General features: G+C 39.2%; 1 protein-coding gene and 1 pseudogene across 1 annotated transcript; both read right to left on the bottom strand.

Annotated features, from left to right (window-relative positions):
- Positions 1–7,263: 7,263 nt before the first annotated feature.
- Positions 7,264–13,573, bottom strand: aph1b (aph-1B gamma-secretase subunit). Its single transcript, XM_026154538.1, has 6 exons — positions 13,295–13,573; positions 12,170–12,340; positions 11,719–11,792; positions 9,196–9,318; positions 8,552–8,679; positions 7,264–8,138 (listed from the first exon to the last, which is right to left on the bottom strand). Exons 1-6 carry the CDS (start codon positions 13,405–13,407, stop codon positions 7,971–7,973), a joined length of 777 nt encoding a protein of 258 aa, XP_026010323.1. The 5' UTR covers positions 13,408–13,573; the 3' UTR covers positions 7,264–7,970.
- A 319-nt stretch (positions 13,574–13,892) lies between these two features.
- On the bottom strand, positions 13,893–16,196 carry LOC113027970 (troponin I, fast skeletal muscle-like; annotated as a pseudogene).
- Between the last annotated feature and the right edge of the window lie 2,423 nt (positions 16,197–18,619).

Genomic DNA, 18,619 nt, shown 5'->3' with positions numbered 1-18,619 from the left:
CGGCTCATCCCCGAGCGGTCCTCGGCGCGCCTCAAAAACCGCTGCACCTGCTCATTAGCATAAATTATGCACAGGTGGGCGCGCGGGGGATGGAAGGGGCTCAGTCAGAGGGCTTTGATGACGCGAAACTGCTGTCTGTAAGTAAAACCACTGACCAGCCACCACCCTAACTAGCAAAACTATAAACTACACGAATGCTTGTTTTTTGTAAAACATGCTGAATTCTGTTTAAAACTGAGGAGGAGAGAATGGCAACCACGAAAACAACTCCCCCCTTGTGGTTCACAGAACAGCAGGCGCCAGGGTGGGAAATTCCATATGGTTATTTCAATTTCAAAAAATAAAAAAATACCAGGACTAAATGGATTACATATGTCTTAAATGTCCTTTACTTCAAGGAGGGAGGAGAAATTAGGGTTAGAGGTGGGCGGACTGATACAAATATCGATAGCATCAAAACCAATGCTGGTATTGGTATTTTATTGATACTAACAAGACTGATACTTTGTTTTTATCCTCTAAGTTTTTGGGGGGGTTTTGTGCGTCGCAATTCAGTATTTATGGGGGGGGTGTTTTAATTTTGTTTGTTTGAAACAAAATCTACCTCAGATATGCGCTGTGAAAAATGTTTAAACCTTTTTATGTTGACTCTCACATCTGTTTTATATATATATATATATAACCTATAGCACATTTAAACAGTGGACGTTGAACCAAACTGTTTCAGGGCACATTTGCATTTCAAACAGCTGAAAGGTGTTGTATTGTGTTAACTAATTTTTATGCACAGTAAAAGTCACAATGATTTAGTGGTCATGAAAATGTGTTCAGAATTTGCAAATTGTTGATGATTTATGTAATAAACCATGACATACAGCTGCACACATTAGCCACCTTATAACAAATATATACCAAATATATCAAATTCTGCAGTATCTCACAGCACTAGTGGGAATAACGATGAATATGGTGAATCACTGGTGTTGAGAGTGAGGTAGGGATTAACATGTACATACGTCTTCCTACTCCATTTCAAACTTTATGATTGAGTTTATAATTCATGTCATTTAGAGATTGTTTGTTTTGTTTGTGCACATGTATGTATGTATGTATGTATGTATGTATGTATGTGTACTTGTATATGCAAGTATGTGTGTGCGAAAATGTGGTTCGTTTTATATATTATATATATTAGTAATTTCAAAGAAACACTTCGGATCCAGTATTTTTCTTCTTGTTGATTATGATGTTGTTTCTACCTTTTTATTATTTACAAAAATGCCAAAGGTAATACAGTTTGTATTTTTGTACAAGCAGGGTGATGCCCAAAGATCTAAACTGGACACGTGGAGGACAGAAGAAGGAGTGGCAGAACTTTAAAACCATCTACTGCAGATGAACAGCAACTGAATGTAATAGGGGGGACAGAATCCAGCAAAGACCTGACGCAGAACCTGAGTGATGCATCTGGCTTTTCGTTGATCCACCTACCTTTTAGAAATGGTGTCAGTCAAAGGGTGATAAATCCATCCATCCATCCTCTTCCGCTTACCTTGTCCTAGGCTGGAGCCTATCCCAGCTGTCTTACAATGAGAGGCAGGGTACACAATGGCCAGTTCGGTTATGAATCCAAATATGACATTTTTGGTTTGAATCATTCTATGTACAAAGGAGATCTAAACTGGACAGAGCAGTGAGTCTCTATAGCCATCTGTAAAACATGTTGAAGGCTCTGTCGTGGTTTGAGCGCAGCAGCCAGAGGTGTTGGATCTTATTAAAATTGATGGAATTAGAAACATAGAAAAGTACAGTCAGATTTTGATCCAACATGTAATACCGAGTGGAAAGTGTCTGATCATAAACAGTTTTATTTTTCACAATGATGATGATTCCAAACACATTGCCAATGTGGCAAAAGCATACGCAAATAGAAAAATACACAATGGATTCATAGACTGGCCTTCCCAGGGCCTGAACATCAATATGACTAAAGCATGTACAGCACCTTCTACTCTCCCAGAGTACTCAAAGCACTGTATGTAACATGCCTCATTCACACAAGCACTTCTAAACTCAAATGCAAACTAACCAACATTAACGCTCCGATGAACACATCCGAGGGCAACTTCGGGTTAGTGTCTTGCCGAAGGATATTTGGTATGTAGATTAAGGAAGCCAAGGATCGAACCACCAACACAGCAAATCCAGCATGTCCAAATTAACACTGTCGGATTTGATTTCAACACTATTAAAGTGTCTATATGGGTCCACACCAGAGAGTGTTAATTTAACTCTTTTTGGAGAGTTGGTACGTTAACTCTGATTTAGTGTTAAACACCAAATCTGTCTGGAGTTGATAATTTAACACTTGGTGTTAAGAGTTTATATATTAACTCTCAAAGAGTATTTTAGTTTAACTACGTAAGAGTTATCTTCTAATTCATTCTAAAAAGCGGGAATTTTACTGTTCTGAACTTCTAGACATTTCTTTTGGAAATAAACATTTACTAAAAAGACGCAATGGTTTTTGAAAAACATTTATTCTGAACTGTGCACCACAATTTCAAAACATTATCTGAAAGATGTAACAGTGTACATGTTCTCACTTTCATTAGAATTTTGTTTATCAAAAGGTCTGACATGGTAAATGCAAATAACAGCATTCTCATCACTTATTTCTTCAATACAATATGCATGTCCTTCATTCATCACTTTGTGGAACTTCAGCGCACTTCTGCTCTCCCCCATATTCCATCTTCACAAGCATATCCTGTGCGGAGATTGAATAAAAATTTGTTGACACTAATTAATGGCACAAATAATCCAGTAAACAATTGCAGCACAGTAAAAAAAAAAAAAGGAATCCTCTTTGAGTCATTACTTGTGTAAAGTATTTTCCCAAAAGACAAGGACACAGGCAACAGGTAATACTGAACTAAATGTAAAACCGCAACCTTTTTCATTTTTACCTAAACCGTGTGCACAAAACTCTGGAGGGATCTATGCTAACGTAGAACCCAGTCAGGACCCCTGCTACTGCTTTTTGCTCGTTTGTTTGTTTTTATGGGCGATCGTTTTCAGGCTTCAAGTAGCACCATTATACCAACATTTCACATTCTAGACATTGTTTTAGGTGTATTTGACCAAAAGTTTGACTGAAAATTCACATGCAAGCTTTTTTTCAAGGCTGTGGTATTTGCCCGCAAACGATACCTTTCAGCTAGCTAAAACAGAATATTATGCTATCAGCGAGCAACATGGCTAATGCCTTTCACACAGCTTTGTCTCAACTCCAAAGAGCCACAGAAGTAAAAGCTAATAATAATAATTGAAACAATCTTTGAAAAAATGACTTACCAAGCATGGCAAACAACTCAAATATGTAGAGCAAAATGTTCTGAAACGGCTTCACTTCAGCTTCGATTGGAGCCGTGCTGGGGGCGGAGTCTGTGAATTTACTCTGTTGGTGTCATAGCCCCTGTAGGAGTTCAGAGTTAAGAGGTCAAGAGTTAATGTTTCCATTGTAACACCTCCAGATTTGACATAGAAACACTCATTTTTAACACTCGATTTTAACTACTATCATTTTACACCTCAGAGTTACATTAAAAGAATGTGACTCTGCTTAGAGTAAAATTAACTCTACTTTTGCAAGAAGACTATTAACACCAAAACATTTAACACTTTTGAATTTGCTGTGAACCTTCCAATCAGTAGCTGATCTGCTCTACCACCTGAGCCACAGCCACCCCGATTTTTTTCCTGTTTATTTGTTACTTCTGCACAGTACTCTAAAACAATCAACTGAATGTGGTGTGTCAATATATATGAAGGTTTTACAGTGTACATTTTTTTGTGTGAGAGAGATTTTTGTGATACATATAATAACTCCCATATCACAGATTAAGTCAGTCAGGTTGGTTACCAGAGAGGAACTGGGAATTTTATCCCTGAGAGGAACAGTTGACATGCACTGAAACGGGCTACTTCTCCAAACAAAAGATTTAAAAAGTCACCTGATATCAGACAGACTTGTCCACAGTCTGAGTTTGAAGACAAATACTACAGACAACATAAAATCAGACCCAGCAAGGTTAACAGTAAATGGGCAATGTTGACAATAATTAATTGGCAGCCTTAAATCATTGTCTACTCAAGAAAAATAAAGCACTGGGGAAAAGAAATGTACAAATATATGCGCATATCCAGAATCCACGAAATGACATATACTAGCATTAAATTAGATCTGTGACCACGTTTTCAATTTGCATCACATTTACAAGAAATCAACTTAGCTCTTTTTTAAAGAACTCACCTATTTTTTTCTCTACTGCCACCTGCTGGTAAGAAGGAAAACTTTGCAAACTAGATAAATGGATAAGTAATATGCTTATTCTTAAATATGTAATATGCAATGCTGCATTGTGATGAAAGTAGTATCTGGGTTCAGTTATGTTTTAAAACATTTAAATGAGCAACATTTGCCGGGAAAGTGTGCTTTGTGAAGCAAAACCCTCTCTCATTAGGAACAGGATGACGTAGGTGGGAACGAGGCTTGCGAGGTTCTGGAAGGTCTGCGGTAGAAGACGAGGTACAAACAGCAGCGCATACTGTTTAGCATTTGATTTCAATTCTTTAAAGTAACTAATTGTAGGCCTATAAAAAGAGAGCAAGAGAGATTTTCATTACAAATCTGAGTCGCCAAGTTGATGTTGTTAAATGGTCGTTTGTCCAAGTAGCGCTGCGTGCCCCGAAAACATATTTATATAAACATACATATAAAATAAAATAAAAAGAGAACATTTATGAGGCTTGAGAGGTTTGATTTAAAAAAAGAAAACTGACTCAGACATATGAGACATAAAAAATACTTTTGTTGCATTGTTGTTTGACTGTGAGCTAGTGGTTTTTTCCTGCCTTCACACAGACCCAAGTCCACATTCTGTACAAACCACACTCACCAGACAGGGTAGCCCAAGAAGTGACTGATGACAATGGCTGCCACCGCCCACCAGCGCTGCTTCTCACAGGCATCAAAGAAAACAACGTCCCAGAACATGTGAAGCAGGATGATGGCCATTGTCATAAAGGCTGAAAGAGACGTGCAATTTTAACAAATCATGTTCTACATATAAATCTAATATAGTTACACTTTTAACGGCGATTAGTTTTAATGCAACATTTCCCATAATGCCTTTTAATAACACCACACATAATACATGGACATAATACATTTAGGCTGTGCTCTGTATTGTTTCAGCTAGAAGTCCAAAACTCTGAAAGACATACAATTTGTTTGTGGCAGCTGGCTCAAAAGTGAAAGAAAAAAAACAAACACACACACACAATCATTTATTCTCCAAAGTAAAATAAGAATCTCCCTGTCTGGACTCTGGTTCCAGCAGTGGAAGTAGTTCATCTTTGGCTGGACACCTGACCCTCGAACATCCAGCGGGACACAAAAGCCTCAGGAGTGAGACTTTTGATATTGTTGAGGTGACCCCGGTGTCACTGGCTGCACAGGCTCATATTTGCATTTGAAAGTTGCCTTTTCGGCAGAGGAAACGCTTCCTGAATCTGTCTGTCTGTTGTCTAACTTTTTTTTTTTTAAAAAGGCCTTTGACTGACCAAAACCCTCTGAGACCCCGGTGAGCTTTGTGTAGCCCAGCCTGGAGGTGTCTGCTTTCATAAATGGAAACATTACCTGAGGAGCGCAGGAGTGGCAGAATGGAGGAATGTTTTAGGGTGAAACATTAAAAGGTGATTTATCATTTTTCTTTTGTGATTAGTCCTTTTAATGACATGAACATACCCACTTTAACAGCTCCTCATCTTTACAAACAAGCAAACTGAAGCATCTGAAGCAAGAAAGGCTTTTTGCTTCATCCCTCTCACATTCACTCGCTCACACACGCACAGACATGCACTATATCGGAAACCTGGCGCCTGCTTTGTCTCCTGTAGACTTCTCATTAAAGGTCCAATGAACTGACCTACTGTTTCTGTATAAACTTAAAAGAAAATGGCTGCTGTCTGGTCTTTCTTATTACTTTTTGATTATTTTTGACCAAACAAGGCTAGTTAAACACCCTCTGATGTTATTATACATGTTAATGTTCATTACTTTGAATGCTGTTTTCAAGTGGTATTTCCCACCAGATTCTCCTGCGAAACAGAACCAAAGTTTGAAATCTTTAAATGACTGTATATATAAGTAGTCTAAACCACTGCACAAGTTTAGTTTCAGACAATTTATTTCTGCTCTTGGCTCTGTGTGATGTCAGAGCTCTGGCTGTGATCACAAAAGCCTCATTGGCTCAAACTGTCTGTTTAATATGAGTAACCAATCAGGGGGGAGGGGGGGTGGGAAGCTGGGTTAACGCAAGGGGGAGGAGCCAAAATCCTTGTTTCAGACAGTAGATGAAGTACAGAAATTGGTATCATGCAAAGTTGCTCTAGTAGAGTGAAAGAAAAGAAACAAAGAGGAGAAATTTGTCATAAAATATCCTATTTAAGCAGAAATCTTTGGTGTGAACATGTGCTTGGTTTTTGGAGTTGGCAGTAAAGGAAAACTGAAAATCTTTAGTTTCTTTTTATACTAATCAGACAATTTTAAATATATTTTACACAGTCACTAGTGAATAATCATGGGCACCTGTAAAACACCTGTTAAAAAAACAATAGCTTAATTAATCAATTGATATAAAGAATGACAGGAATATCATTTTTTATTATTATTCCTTTAGTCATTGAAGTATTGTACACACTTAAAACCTATCCAACAATGGTGATAAAAGGAAATGCAACCTTCTAGAAATAAACAAGAAATTTAAAGTTAACTTAATGCAGAGGGAGAGCTGAATGTGTTTTACAATATGAAGTAAAAACTGAAAGTGAGCACACAATAATTTCTTTCCCCATTTCTTGGATATAACTCACAAAAGAAACACTTCTCTTTGAATTACAGTAGGATTAAACAGCATGACATCATGAAGGTAAGAGTTATTGCAGGATTGTTGTATCAGTTTCAGCCTGGTGTACCAACTGACCAGCTAACAGGCTCATCTCCACCTATAAGACTACACCAAATCACATTTTGTCATGTAGCAAAGTGCCAAAACAAGGCAGAAAAGTAATGAACTCAATGCAAACATGGATACAATTTACATCTCTAATGTACCTCCCATCCTTGGGAGACACAGCAGACAGAATCTACAAATACAAAAGATGATCAAAAACAAAATCAGGCACAGAAACAAAATGTTTGTAAATAATTCTTTATCCTAAATCCTTGCACTCATAAGAACAACCAAAACACACAAGGACAAACAACAAAAGAAACTATTTTGTTTGATTTAGATTCTCTACTTTCTATTTGCTCAAGGGTCTATTACGTCAAGATTACTGACTGACTGATGACTGATTACAAACAATTAGTAATCATTAGCAAGTGCATTTAGAATCAAACGCAGGTTCATATTCAGACCACAGACAGCATATCGCACCTTGAAGAAAGGTTTTAATATTTACACATTAGGGAATTCAAAAATGCATAATTATATACACATTTTCTTTAGAAATAATAAAACACTAGGAAAGATTTGAAGCATCTGAGAGTATGTATAAAGAGTGCTGCTGCTTTAAGCCCCCAATCTAAAGTATCTTCTGTGGGTTTGTTTTTTCTTACAGTGCAGACCGCAAAAAGGGCACACAGTTAGCCAAAATGGATATGTTATACTGTTGAATAAAAACCTTTTCCAAGCTGGACTGGAATCAAAACGATCTCCCATCTTTGTTCCCACAAAACCTTTTAAATGTTTTAACGCTTAAGATGATGAAAGTCTCAAATCAAATAGCAGATTTAACAGGGTTAACACTCCTTCCTCACTGTGTCCAATGTGTGTGTGTGTTTGTGTGGGATCTCTGTGATCCTTGTATAAAGAGTCCTGCACACTGCTAGGTGTGCTGCGTTATCTAGGCCTGTGGTTGGCAAGAAGCAAGTCCTTGTCTTTGCAGGTGAGGCAGAGTTTGAGGTTCTTGAGCGAGCCGCCGGCGGAGTAGAACGCCCAGACACCCATTAGGAACAGGATGACGTAGGTGGGAACAAGGCTTGCGACGTACTCAGGGTTCTGGAAGGTCTGCGGTAGAAGACGAGATAAAAAAACATCAGTGGACACTGTTTAGTATTTTATCTCAATTCTTTAAAGTAACTAATTGCAGGCATATAAAGAGAGAGCAAGAGAGACTTTCATTACAAATCTGAGTCGCCAAGTTGATGTTGTTAAATGGCCGTTTGTCCGAGCACCGTCGTGTGCCCCGAAAACATGACTCTTATTTACTATAAGATACTATAATATACTATAATAAAATAAAAAGAGAAGATTTATGAGGCTTGAGAGGTTTGATTTAAAAAAAAAAAAAGAAAACTGACTCAAGACATTTAAGACATAAAAATACTTTCCTTGCATAGTTTTTGACTGTGAGCTCTTGTTAGTGTTTTTTCCTGCCTTCACATAGACTCAAGTCCACATTCCGTACAAACCACACTCACCAGACAGGAGACCAAGAGGTGACTGATGACAACGGCTGCCACCGCCCACCAGCGCTGCTTCTCACAAGCATCAAAGAAAACAACGCCCCAAAACATGTGAAGCAGGATGATGGCCATCGTCATGAAGGCTGAAAGAGACGTGCAATTTTAACAAATCATGTTCTACATATAAATCTAATATAGTTACACTTTTAACGGCGATTAGTTTTAATGCAACATTTCCCAGAATGCTTTTTAATAAGACCACACAATAGAACATAATACATTTATTCTGTGCTCTGTATTGTTTCAGCTAGAAGTCCAAAACTCTGAAATACATAGTTTTTTTGTGGCAACTGGCTCAAAAGTGAAAGAAAAAACAAAAACAAAGACACAATCATTTATACTCCAAAGTAGAATAAGAATCTCCCCGTCTGGACTCTGGTTCCAGCAGTGGAAGTAGTTCATCTGGTGAATGACTGTGTGTGTGTGTGTGTGTGTGTGTGTGTGTGTGTGTGTGTGTGTGTGTGTGTGTGTGTGTGTGAAGAGAACACAAGAAAGAAAAAGGTTTTACGAATCTATGGATTCGCTCAACGGCAGAAACGTAAAGGTTTTTGACAATAAAATAAACAACAAACAAAAAACAAGTACATGCTAATTGTTACCTGAGGACAGGAAGTAGTGCTGCGAGTCTCCATGGATCCCCACAGTCCCCGGCCCTGCTGAGTCAGCCAGGATGTTCACCACAGAGAACGCTCCGCTCATGAAGCCGAAGCCGAGACCTGAAACTGAGACAAAAGAATGAGAAGACAGCTGAGACATAAGAAAGACTGTGCGATGCTAATCCCAAAGCAAATTCGGCACTATGCAAGATGAATGGCCTTGAGGCGACTTATGTTGTGATTTGGCGCTATATAAATAAAATTGAATTGAATTGAATTGAATGGTCCCTTATCACAGGAATTACATTGTAAAAATAACCCGCGATAGGTGAAGTCCACAAAGTAGCCAATTTCATTTTTTTCACAATTATTATAGATGTTTTAAGGCTGTAACACTCCTCACTAGACACTTTAGACAGTTTTCTCAGACAGGCATGAACATTTTTCTCTCTTGTTTAAACACCCTCAAAATTCAAACCTTCATAGAAAAATAAGTCCAGTATTGTAGAATGAAACCAAAGATCAAACCCTGTTTCAGGTCCAGAACATGGGAATAGAGCAGCTGCCAGAGAATTCAACATTAATGAATCAATGGTGGAAGAATGACTTGAGTAAAGTTTGACTTATCTGACTGTTTTGTTTTACTTAATGCACCTCATAATGCAGTGTGCCTTATGGTCCGAAAAATATGGTAACTTCTATCTTCCCTTAGCATGTCCAGAAGTCCAACTTTTTGTGCTATGGTTACCATCTTCCTCTGCCTTTTGGGTGCTACCACAGGTGCCTTTGACGGTGCAAAACGTTTCATTAACATTGTTGTGTTTGTTGGGGAGAAAATTTACAAACATACAGTACAGTACTTCAGAGTCACACTGCAAGCGATCAAAGATTTATGTAAATTCGACAAGCTGCAGACATTCTGTACTGTACAGGAGACACAGCACAGAGGAGATTGATTGACAATGGTCTACGGCCAATCAGGATGCAGAACACAATGTGCTGCTTAAAAAAAAAACTGCAAAATTGCACCAAAGAAAATCCACGAAACAGCGTACCGCATTATAGCTAGGGACCACTAGGGCTGTTCGATATCGTCTATCGTTTGATTTTACGCTATCGTTTGTTTCATGGTGTCGCCTAATAAAATGTTTACGGCAATATTTTTTTCATTGTTTTGATGGTCACTGTTGTGGCTATATTCATTTCTTAAAGTTCTCTCTTTCTCTTATATTTAATATAACCACACTACGCACGGACAAGCGCCTGTTTTAATGCTTTGTCGTTAGCAACAACGACGGTAGCACCATCGCGTGTCCGCTTGTTTATGTTTCACATAAACCTTTTACAATAAAGCTCGAGATCCTGTTGAGACTTTTCAAAATAAACTGAATCATGTGAAAGAGCAGATTATTTATGGATGAGAAGTAAAAAAGAGCCGCCAGGTGCTAAAAAATAGACCTTAGACTCAAACGTTAGAACAGGCTTTTCCCCGCAGCACGCCGTGTAATAAATACAAAGAAAACGGCGGCCGTTACAACTTATGTCTAAAAATGTATAGTTTCATGCATCGGTTAAAACACTCGACTCCAGCTACATGACGCGCAGCTGGAAACACTTCCCGCAAGTCGAGCTGCCCGAGATTCACAGAATTTACAGAAAATGTTACATTTTTGTGATTTATATTGTTATCAGGACGATGGAATTCTTATATCGGGATATGAGATTTTGGTCATATCACACAGCCCCACTGTACAGAAAATACTGTTTACTGTAAACCGCAAGCAAATTTAAACAACCTGCATATAAGAGATCATGTCCAAAGTGTGCTAGATGTTCATTTTTAACAATTTCTTTAGAAATGTATTGATGCTACTTGATAGCATCTTTTGTTAGAGCCTAGTGGGGAAGAATGAGCACTTTCACAGTTTGTGCTCATATGATATACGGCCAAAGGTTTCGATCCACACCTCTTAACATCTGAATACAGGTGTGTAAAATCAAGCATCTTTCCATGAAGTCTCGCTTTACAAATGTTTGTGAAACAAGGGGTCACTCTAAAGAGCTCACTGAACTAGAGTGTAGCAATGTAGTAGAATATGATCATTGTAAATAGTCTGTTTGTGAAATTTCCCCATAGATATTTTATGATCACTAAGTGGCATTGCAGAGCTCCAATCCTCCCCATTAAAACCACTGATATTGACATCAGCACAAACACTGTGCTGGAAGCTTCATGGTATGGGTCTATATGGCTGAGCAGCTCCTATAGCTATAATATGCATGTGGTCCAGTGCTTTTGTCCATACAGTGCATTTGCCATTTTTATGCTAATGTTTCTTGTATATTTAAAAAATTTTTTTACAGAATAGTACAAAAGTGAGTTTTAAAACCAAAAACAAACAATGATAAAGCTGTAAAGAGGTAACCAGTGCTCAATGTTCTGTCTTCTGGCAGAATCGTGGGTGAATGAATATGCTACCAGTAGGTGATATGAAGCACAGAAGATGATGTGCAGACTAAGTGTACCATAGGCCAGCTGTCGGATGGAGATGGGCATGGTCTCCTCCTGGCTGAGAGTGAGGAGGCCTTCATTTGCTTTCCTGCAGGAAAACACACACACAGAGTTTTGGTTCTGAGTCTCACTGTGTGCTACAGAACATGAATAGAAAATATGTCAGTTATGAAAGTATGTCATTTAGTGGAAGATGATCTGAGATGAACAATGAAAATTGTACAAGTTCACACTGAAGAGTGTGAAACTGAGACAACTGAGACAGACACTCATCAAGGGACAACAACGATACAGTGCAGAATTCAGAGGTCATGCTTTAATATTTCTTAGTTAAATAAATAATAAATAGTGAATACGTGTTGAGGAAGTTGAAGTATGGGCTTTCAGCTCTTCTAGTAAGAAACAGTTCTCTGGAGTCACACTATATAAAGTATAAAACAGTTAAACATGGTGGCGGCCACTTACTTTAGTAGCTTGTAGTAAGCGAAGCGGAAGGTTTCCTGCAAGAGCACAGACAGCACCACGCCAAAGATGAGCAGGCCTTTCTGCTGAGCCGCGCTCTCTTTATTACTGATCTGAACCGAGATGAACCACACCAGGGAGGAGAACAGCAGCGACACCAGCCAGAAAAATGCCCTGAAAGAATGAGAACAAAGAAAACAGATATTACCCACACTGCTATCTCAAAGCTTCTGGGCTCACAGCAATTCCAGCATTGCTGTGAGCCCAGAAGCCTGACTCCTTTATTTTTTCAACAGTTCTATTTGCGAGGGTCAGCCAATTAAATGAAAGTAAAGGGAGGGTTAAGAAAAAAATACTTCCAGACTGAGGAGGAACTGAGGAGCAGCACCGAAGTGATAGCACAATCAGGATTATCTTGAGATACCAGAGGACTATTTAGTTACTTTTACTTCAAATAGCAAGAATTAATTGACCATAACAAGGAGACAAAGTGTCAACGAACACAAACGTAACGTCACGGCACTTTTACAAATTAACCGGTAAGATGTATGTTATCAATCAACAACCACAATTATGATCACAAGCTTATATCTCACTTAGGTCAAGACCGTATCTGAACCCTATAACACTACAATAGCAATGAATTATTTCAAAAGCCAATCCACCATAGTGCTAACTAACTACGTGTGTGTATACAGCCACCTTTTACTGACATAAGTCGTCAGCATCCTCCAATATCTGCAAGATCCATAAGAAACAAAACTAATAAAAGTCCCTCAGGCTCTCATTAAGCTAGCTCTTTCCTATCTTTGGGTGGCTAATATCAGGCATTGCTGGGGCTTTAAAACTTTAAAAGGTCGGTGTATTTATGAAGCTGTGTAAATCGGAATGTGGTGACGTATGGCTAAAGAAAAAAACCAGCAAAGTGTAAGACCATAATACCAGAGAATAGAAGCTAATGATAGCACATCAGCTAAGAAACGAAACGATCGGTTAGCTAGTAAGCTAACACTGTCTAAAGGTTGGGATTTATTCAATATAACGTGGCAGTAGCATCTGTAATTACCAAATTATTATATATTTAAGTCAATTGCCGTCCGTTATGACCAGTGAATGTTTAACTCTCACCCTGCTATGAGGAAAATGACTCTCAGCGGCTCCCGGGCAATGGTAAACAGGAACAACGCGATGGCTGGGCCGAAGGCGATAAAGGTGCAGCCGAAAAACACCGCCGCTGTCATTTTGGTTCTGAGGAAGGGTAATTCAGCGTCTTAAAGCGGTTGGTTTTGCTCTATTTACAGGTATTTATCTGGAAATATTAGAAAGAAAGCAGCCCTCTGTTGCCAGTACTGATTTACTTCCACAACCAGTGTATCACAGGGTTTTCGTGACGTCGCGTATTCTCACGTGACCGACAACCCTACCAAAAAAAAAAAAAAAACTTTATTAATAATGAGCTGGACGGATTTAGAAAACATTTTTTCAGCTGCTTTTCAACACTTCTGTCTCATTTCTTGCTCTTGGAATTCATAAAACGAGTTCACCTCGATTTATACGCATGCGGAACATTCACAGCCTGTGCTCTTTATCAGCCTGTTTGCATTTGTCAAATTACATTCATTAAATACATCAGAACACCACTGGATTTATTCTTTTTTATTTATTTAAAAAAGGGACTTCTGGCAAATCTTGGCAGTGGTGAACTGCAGAAAAAACATGCTGACATTTAAGGCTCTGTATCGAACATCTTTTTTCTTCCACCCATGCCAGTTTTGTCTTTGATTTTTTTCTACCCCAGTCGCCCGTTTGCTTCTCCTAAGAAACACATTCAAAGGAAAGCAGTAACAAAAAGTGAAGCCTTTCATGTTGCGTTCTGATCTTACTAATTTTTTTCAGTGAAGGATGCTACTATGTGCTCCATCTGCCTAATATAACATCAAAAGCACCTACCTCGTCCTTCACTTCCTTCTTAACCTGCTTAAGGCTGGCTCTCAGGTCCATGGACACTTTATGTTTGGAGCCCAGCAGGCCAGCCAGCATGGCATCGGCTGACATCCGCACCTTTTTCAGGACTGGCTTCTTAAACCTCCCATTCAGATACTGAATCTTCAACTTAAGGTCATCAACCTGACATAGAACACTGTTGTTCAGACATATGTGTTTTGGTAATAACAACAACAAACATTTTAGAATAAATTAGAATAAATTTTTAAAAATTATTTTTAAACTAAAAAAATGTCACTTTGATTAAAGATCTTGCCAATACAGAAAAAATGAAAAATGATTTTGGCAATTACATATACCGGAAAATGAAAGGGCACGGTGGTTAGCACTGTTGCCGCACAGCAAGAAGGTCCTGAGTTCAATTCCACCATCAGGCCGGGGTGGAGTTTGCATGTTCTCCCCGTGTTTGCGTGGGTTCTCTCCGGGTACTCCGGCTTCCTCCCACCGTCCAAAGACATGCAGCTTGTGGGGATAGGTTAATTGGATAATCCAAATTGTCACTAGGTGTGAATGTGAGTGCGAATGGTTGTCTGTCCCTGTGTGTTAGCCCTGTGACAGACTGGCGACCTGTCCAGGGTGTACCCCGCCTTTCGCCCTATGACAGCTGGGATGGGCTCCAGCGCCCCCCGCGACCCTGAAAAGGATAAGCGGAAGCGAATGGATGGACATATACTGTTACTTTAGGGGAGCTGTGGCATAAACCTTACATCGGGAGGTGTTATAACTGTATAATTATATATACATACAGTATATATATATACTGTATAATAATTATACTGTATAACTGTATAACTTTATAATGGCAGAAGAAGCTTCTGAATACAACACCTTGTTGGATTTTGCCACTTTGACCTCCATGTTGTATCGCTCCTCATCCACCAAATCAATCTGCTTGTGAAGTTTGCAACACAGCTCCTGGAGTTATGATAGATAGAAGGAGTGAGAAAGTTTATTTGTTTGTCTGTTTTTTCAATCATAAACACGACACACTTAACAGCAGTGTACTATCCTGAACATTTTTCTTACAAAGCAAGTTTTCTATCATCTCCAACTTTCTATAGTTGCTGGGTAGGGGATGGATACAGAGGAAGAGTAGAGCTTGCACACTTTCATTTTCCGGTGATGTTATGGATGTTAAAGGCAAGTGCACCAGAACAAATACTTTCTCCTCTAAAACCAAACTACAGCTTCCATAGGTGAACAAAAAGCCTGCTAAGTTAATCATCAGTCATGAACAAATTCTCCAGGTGCCGTAGGTTTACCTGGAGATCCTGCATACTGCCAGGAATGAAAAGGGCTGTGCAATTCTCTTCCAAGTACTGCATTTTCTCCCTCTCAGCTTCTCGGGCTTCCTCTTCCAGCATTTCTTGGCCAACTTGCAGCACCAAGCTCTGAGAGAGGGAGGAGAAGATGGCAGAAGATGACTATCAAACACAGTCAGGCCGTTTTGATCAGGTGAGTTTGTAAATGCACTGTGCTTAAATAACACATTACTGCTAGTGCTTTCCTTTCCCTTGATTTGTTTACAATAAAGAGGTGCTTCCTTTACTGAACAGCCAAACTGAATCCTCAAATAAATTTTCAAGGAAACATATACTCACTGCCCACTGTACACCTATCTAGCACTGAGTCTGAGCCCCTTTTTGCCTTCAGAACTGCTTTAATTATTCGTGGCAGAGATTCAACAAGGTGCTGGACACATTCTGGAGAGATTTGTGTCCAAATGGACATAACAGCATCACAAGGTTGCCAGCTGCACATCCATCACATGATCTGATGACTTCAGAGGCTATTTGAGTAAAATATTCAAATTCATGTTTAATGAAGCCTGGCCATCGCACTCTCCTGTTGGAGCACAGACAGGAAGAAAGGAGCAAAAACTCACACAGTATATCATTAATGACTTAAACAGTTGATATCAAAGTTATTACTGATTTCCAATAAGTATTTAGTTAATGCTTTAATACTATACCTGCACTGTTGGCTGTCTAACCTGAGTATCTTTCATTTCTCTGAGCTGTGACATCCTTAGAAAATGAATCTCCACATCAATATCCCTAATGGTCATGGGAATATTTTACACTTTATGATCTCTGATGATGACTAATATTTATACCAAATTTAAATATGTTGATCTGACTAATATTGCCAAATCTGTGTTCATTTCACAGAGCCATTATGTGATATATTTATACATCTTTTATATCACATTATAGGAACAAACTTCCTCAGTACTTATAATCACAGATCAAACTTTTCTCATTGCCTTCGCATTTAAATGACCTGAATCAGATCATTATTTCATTTTTGTAACCTTTATTTTCTAGTTTTATCCATTTCTTTTTATTTCAACTCATGTTTGGCTTCCATTCTTTTGATTTTTTCCCCTGTTAAATCCCACTGAAAGGTATCTTTTCAATCCTGCCTTGGGATCCTTTTTTTAAGGTCTTTCATGTTTTAGGTAAAATCACTTTGAACTGCCACGAAAAGTTCAACATAAAAAAGTTTGAAGCTTTAGTCCTAATCCCAGAACGTGTTGGCATTATACATTTTGTAATGAAGGTGAATTAAATTGTGATTGCTCAGCATACAGCGATTATAAAGGTTTTCTGCAAGGCAATGTTTGACTTTAATTGGAAAAAAGGGAAATACACATTACATTTCAAATTAAAAGCTTAAACACAAGCAAGAAAATATGGTTATCCATACAGAGAGACAAGTCACTTTCACTATACGATACAAAAAAAACCAAAGGAAACCAAAACAGGCTTTGAGGCATTTTTAAAGTTTCAGTAGAACTTAATAATCTCAGTAAGCAGTCAACTATTCCACAGTTTAGAATTAACAATTACATCTGTATCTGTACATGGGCACAATAAATCAAAAATGCTGACAATGTCTGGCTGTGAATATAGATACTTTCCTACTATATCTTGTACTGAATGCAATGATTTGAAACGGTGTGACAATAACTTCAAAATAAAAGCTTACAATCACTGAGAGCATCATGGGAGGGAGAGAAAACACACACACACACACACACACACACTTTCCAAATCAAATCAAATCAAATCACTTTTATTGTCACATCACATGTGCAGGTACATTGGTACAGCACATGTGAGTGAAATTCTTGTGTGCGAGCTTCACAAGCAACAGAGTTGTGCAAAATACAATAATGTAAACAAGCAAAATACAAGAATGGCTACATCTGAAACTAATAAATATATGTACAATATATAATAGTATATGCATTTCTGGATGTGTATACTAAATATTTTTCTACGTGTGTGTGTGTGTGTGTGTGTGTGTGTGTGTGTGTGCACATATTTTACAAATTAAATAGAGTAAACAATAAATAAAATATATAAAATAAAATATACAGAGTGAGACATGTACAAAACAGTGGCATTACTGTACAGTATGGAGTGCATAATGTTAAAGTTCCAGTAGTGAAGCTGAGGTGTCTATGACGTGTTCAGCAGTCTGATGGCCTGATGGAAAAAGCTGTCTCTCAGTCTGCTGGTACGGGACCGGATGCTGCAGAACCTCCTTCCTGATGGAAGTAGTCTGAACAGTTTATGGCTGGGGTGACTGGAGTCCTTGATGATCCTCCCCGCTTTCCTCAGGCACCGCTTCCTGTAGATGTCTTGGAGGGAGGGAAGCTCACCTCCAATTATCCGTTCAGAGCACCGCACTACTCGCTGGAGAGCTTTGCAGTTGTAGGCGGTGCTGTTGCCATACCAGGTGGTGATGCATCCAGTGAGAATGCTCTCAATGGCACAGTGATAGAAGGTCCTGAGGATGCGGGGGCTCATGCCAAATCTTTTCAGTCTCCTGAGAAAGAAGAGGCGCTGCTGCGCCTTCTTCACTGTTTTATTTGTGTGTACTGACCACGTAAGATCCTCAGCCAGATGTACACCAAGGAACCGGAAGCTTCTCACTCTCTCCACAGCAGCGCCGTTGATGGTGATGGGGGTGTGTACTTCTCTGCACCTCCGGAAGTCCACTATCAACTCCTTTGTTTTTGCGACGTTGAGGGTGAGATGGTTGTCTTGACACCAGTGGGTCAGGGCGCTGACCTCCTCCCTGTAAGCCGTCTCATCACCAATAGTGATAAGACCCACCACTGTAGTGTCGTCCGCAAACTTCACAATGATGTTGGAGTTGTTAGTGGCCGTGCAGTCGTAGGTGTAGAGTGAGTACAGGAGAGGGCTCAGTACACACCCCTGTGGAGCACCAGTGTTCAGTGTGACGGGGGATGAGGTGATGCTGCCCAGTCTGACCACTTGGCGTCTGTCAGACAGGAAGCTAAGGATCCAGCTGCAGAGGGAGCTGCTCAGTCCTAGATCCTGCAGTTTCCTGTCCAGCTTCGAGGGAACGATGGCATGGTAAATGGCCTGCATTTGTATAGCGCTTTTCTAGTCCCTAAGGACCCCAAAGCGCTTT

Source organism: Astatotilapia calliptera, chromosome 1, assembly GCF_900246225.1.
Source record: "Astatotilapia calliptera chromosome 1, fAstCal1.2, whole genome shotgun sequence".
NCBI lineage: Eukaryota > Metazoa > Chordata > Actinopteri > Cichliformes > Cichlidae > Astatotilapia > Astatotilapia calliptera.
This window is presented reverse-complemented; position numbering and strand designations above follow the sequence as displayed.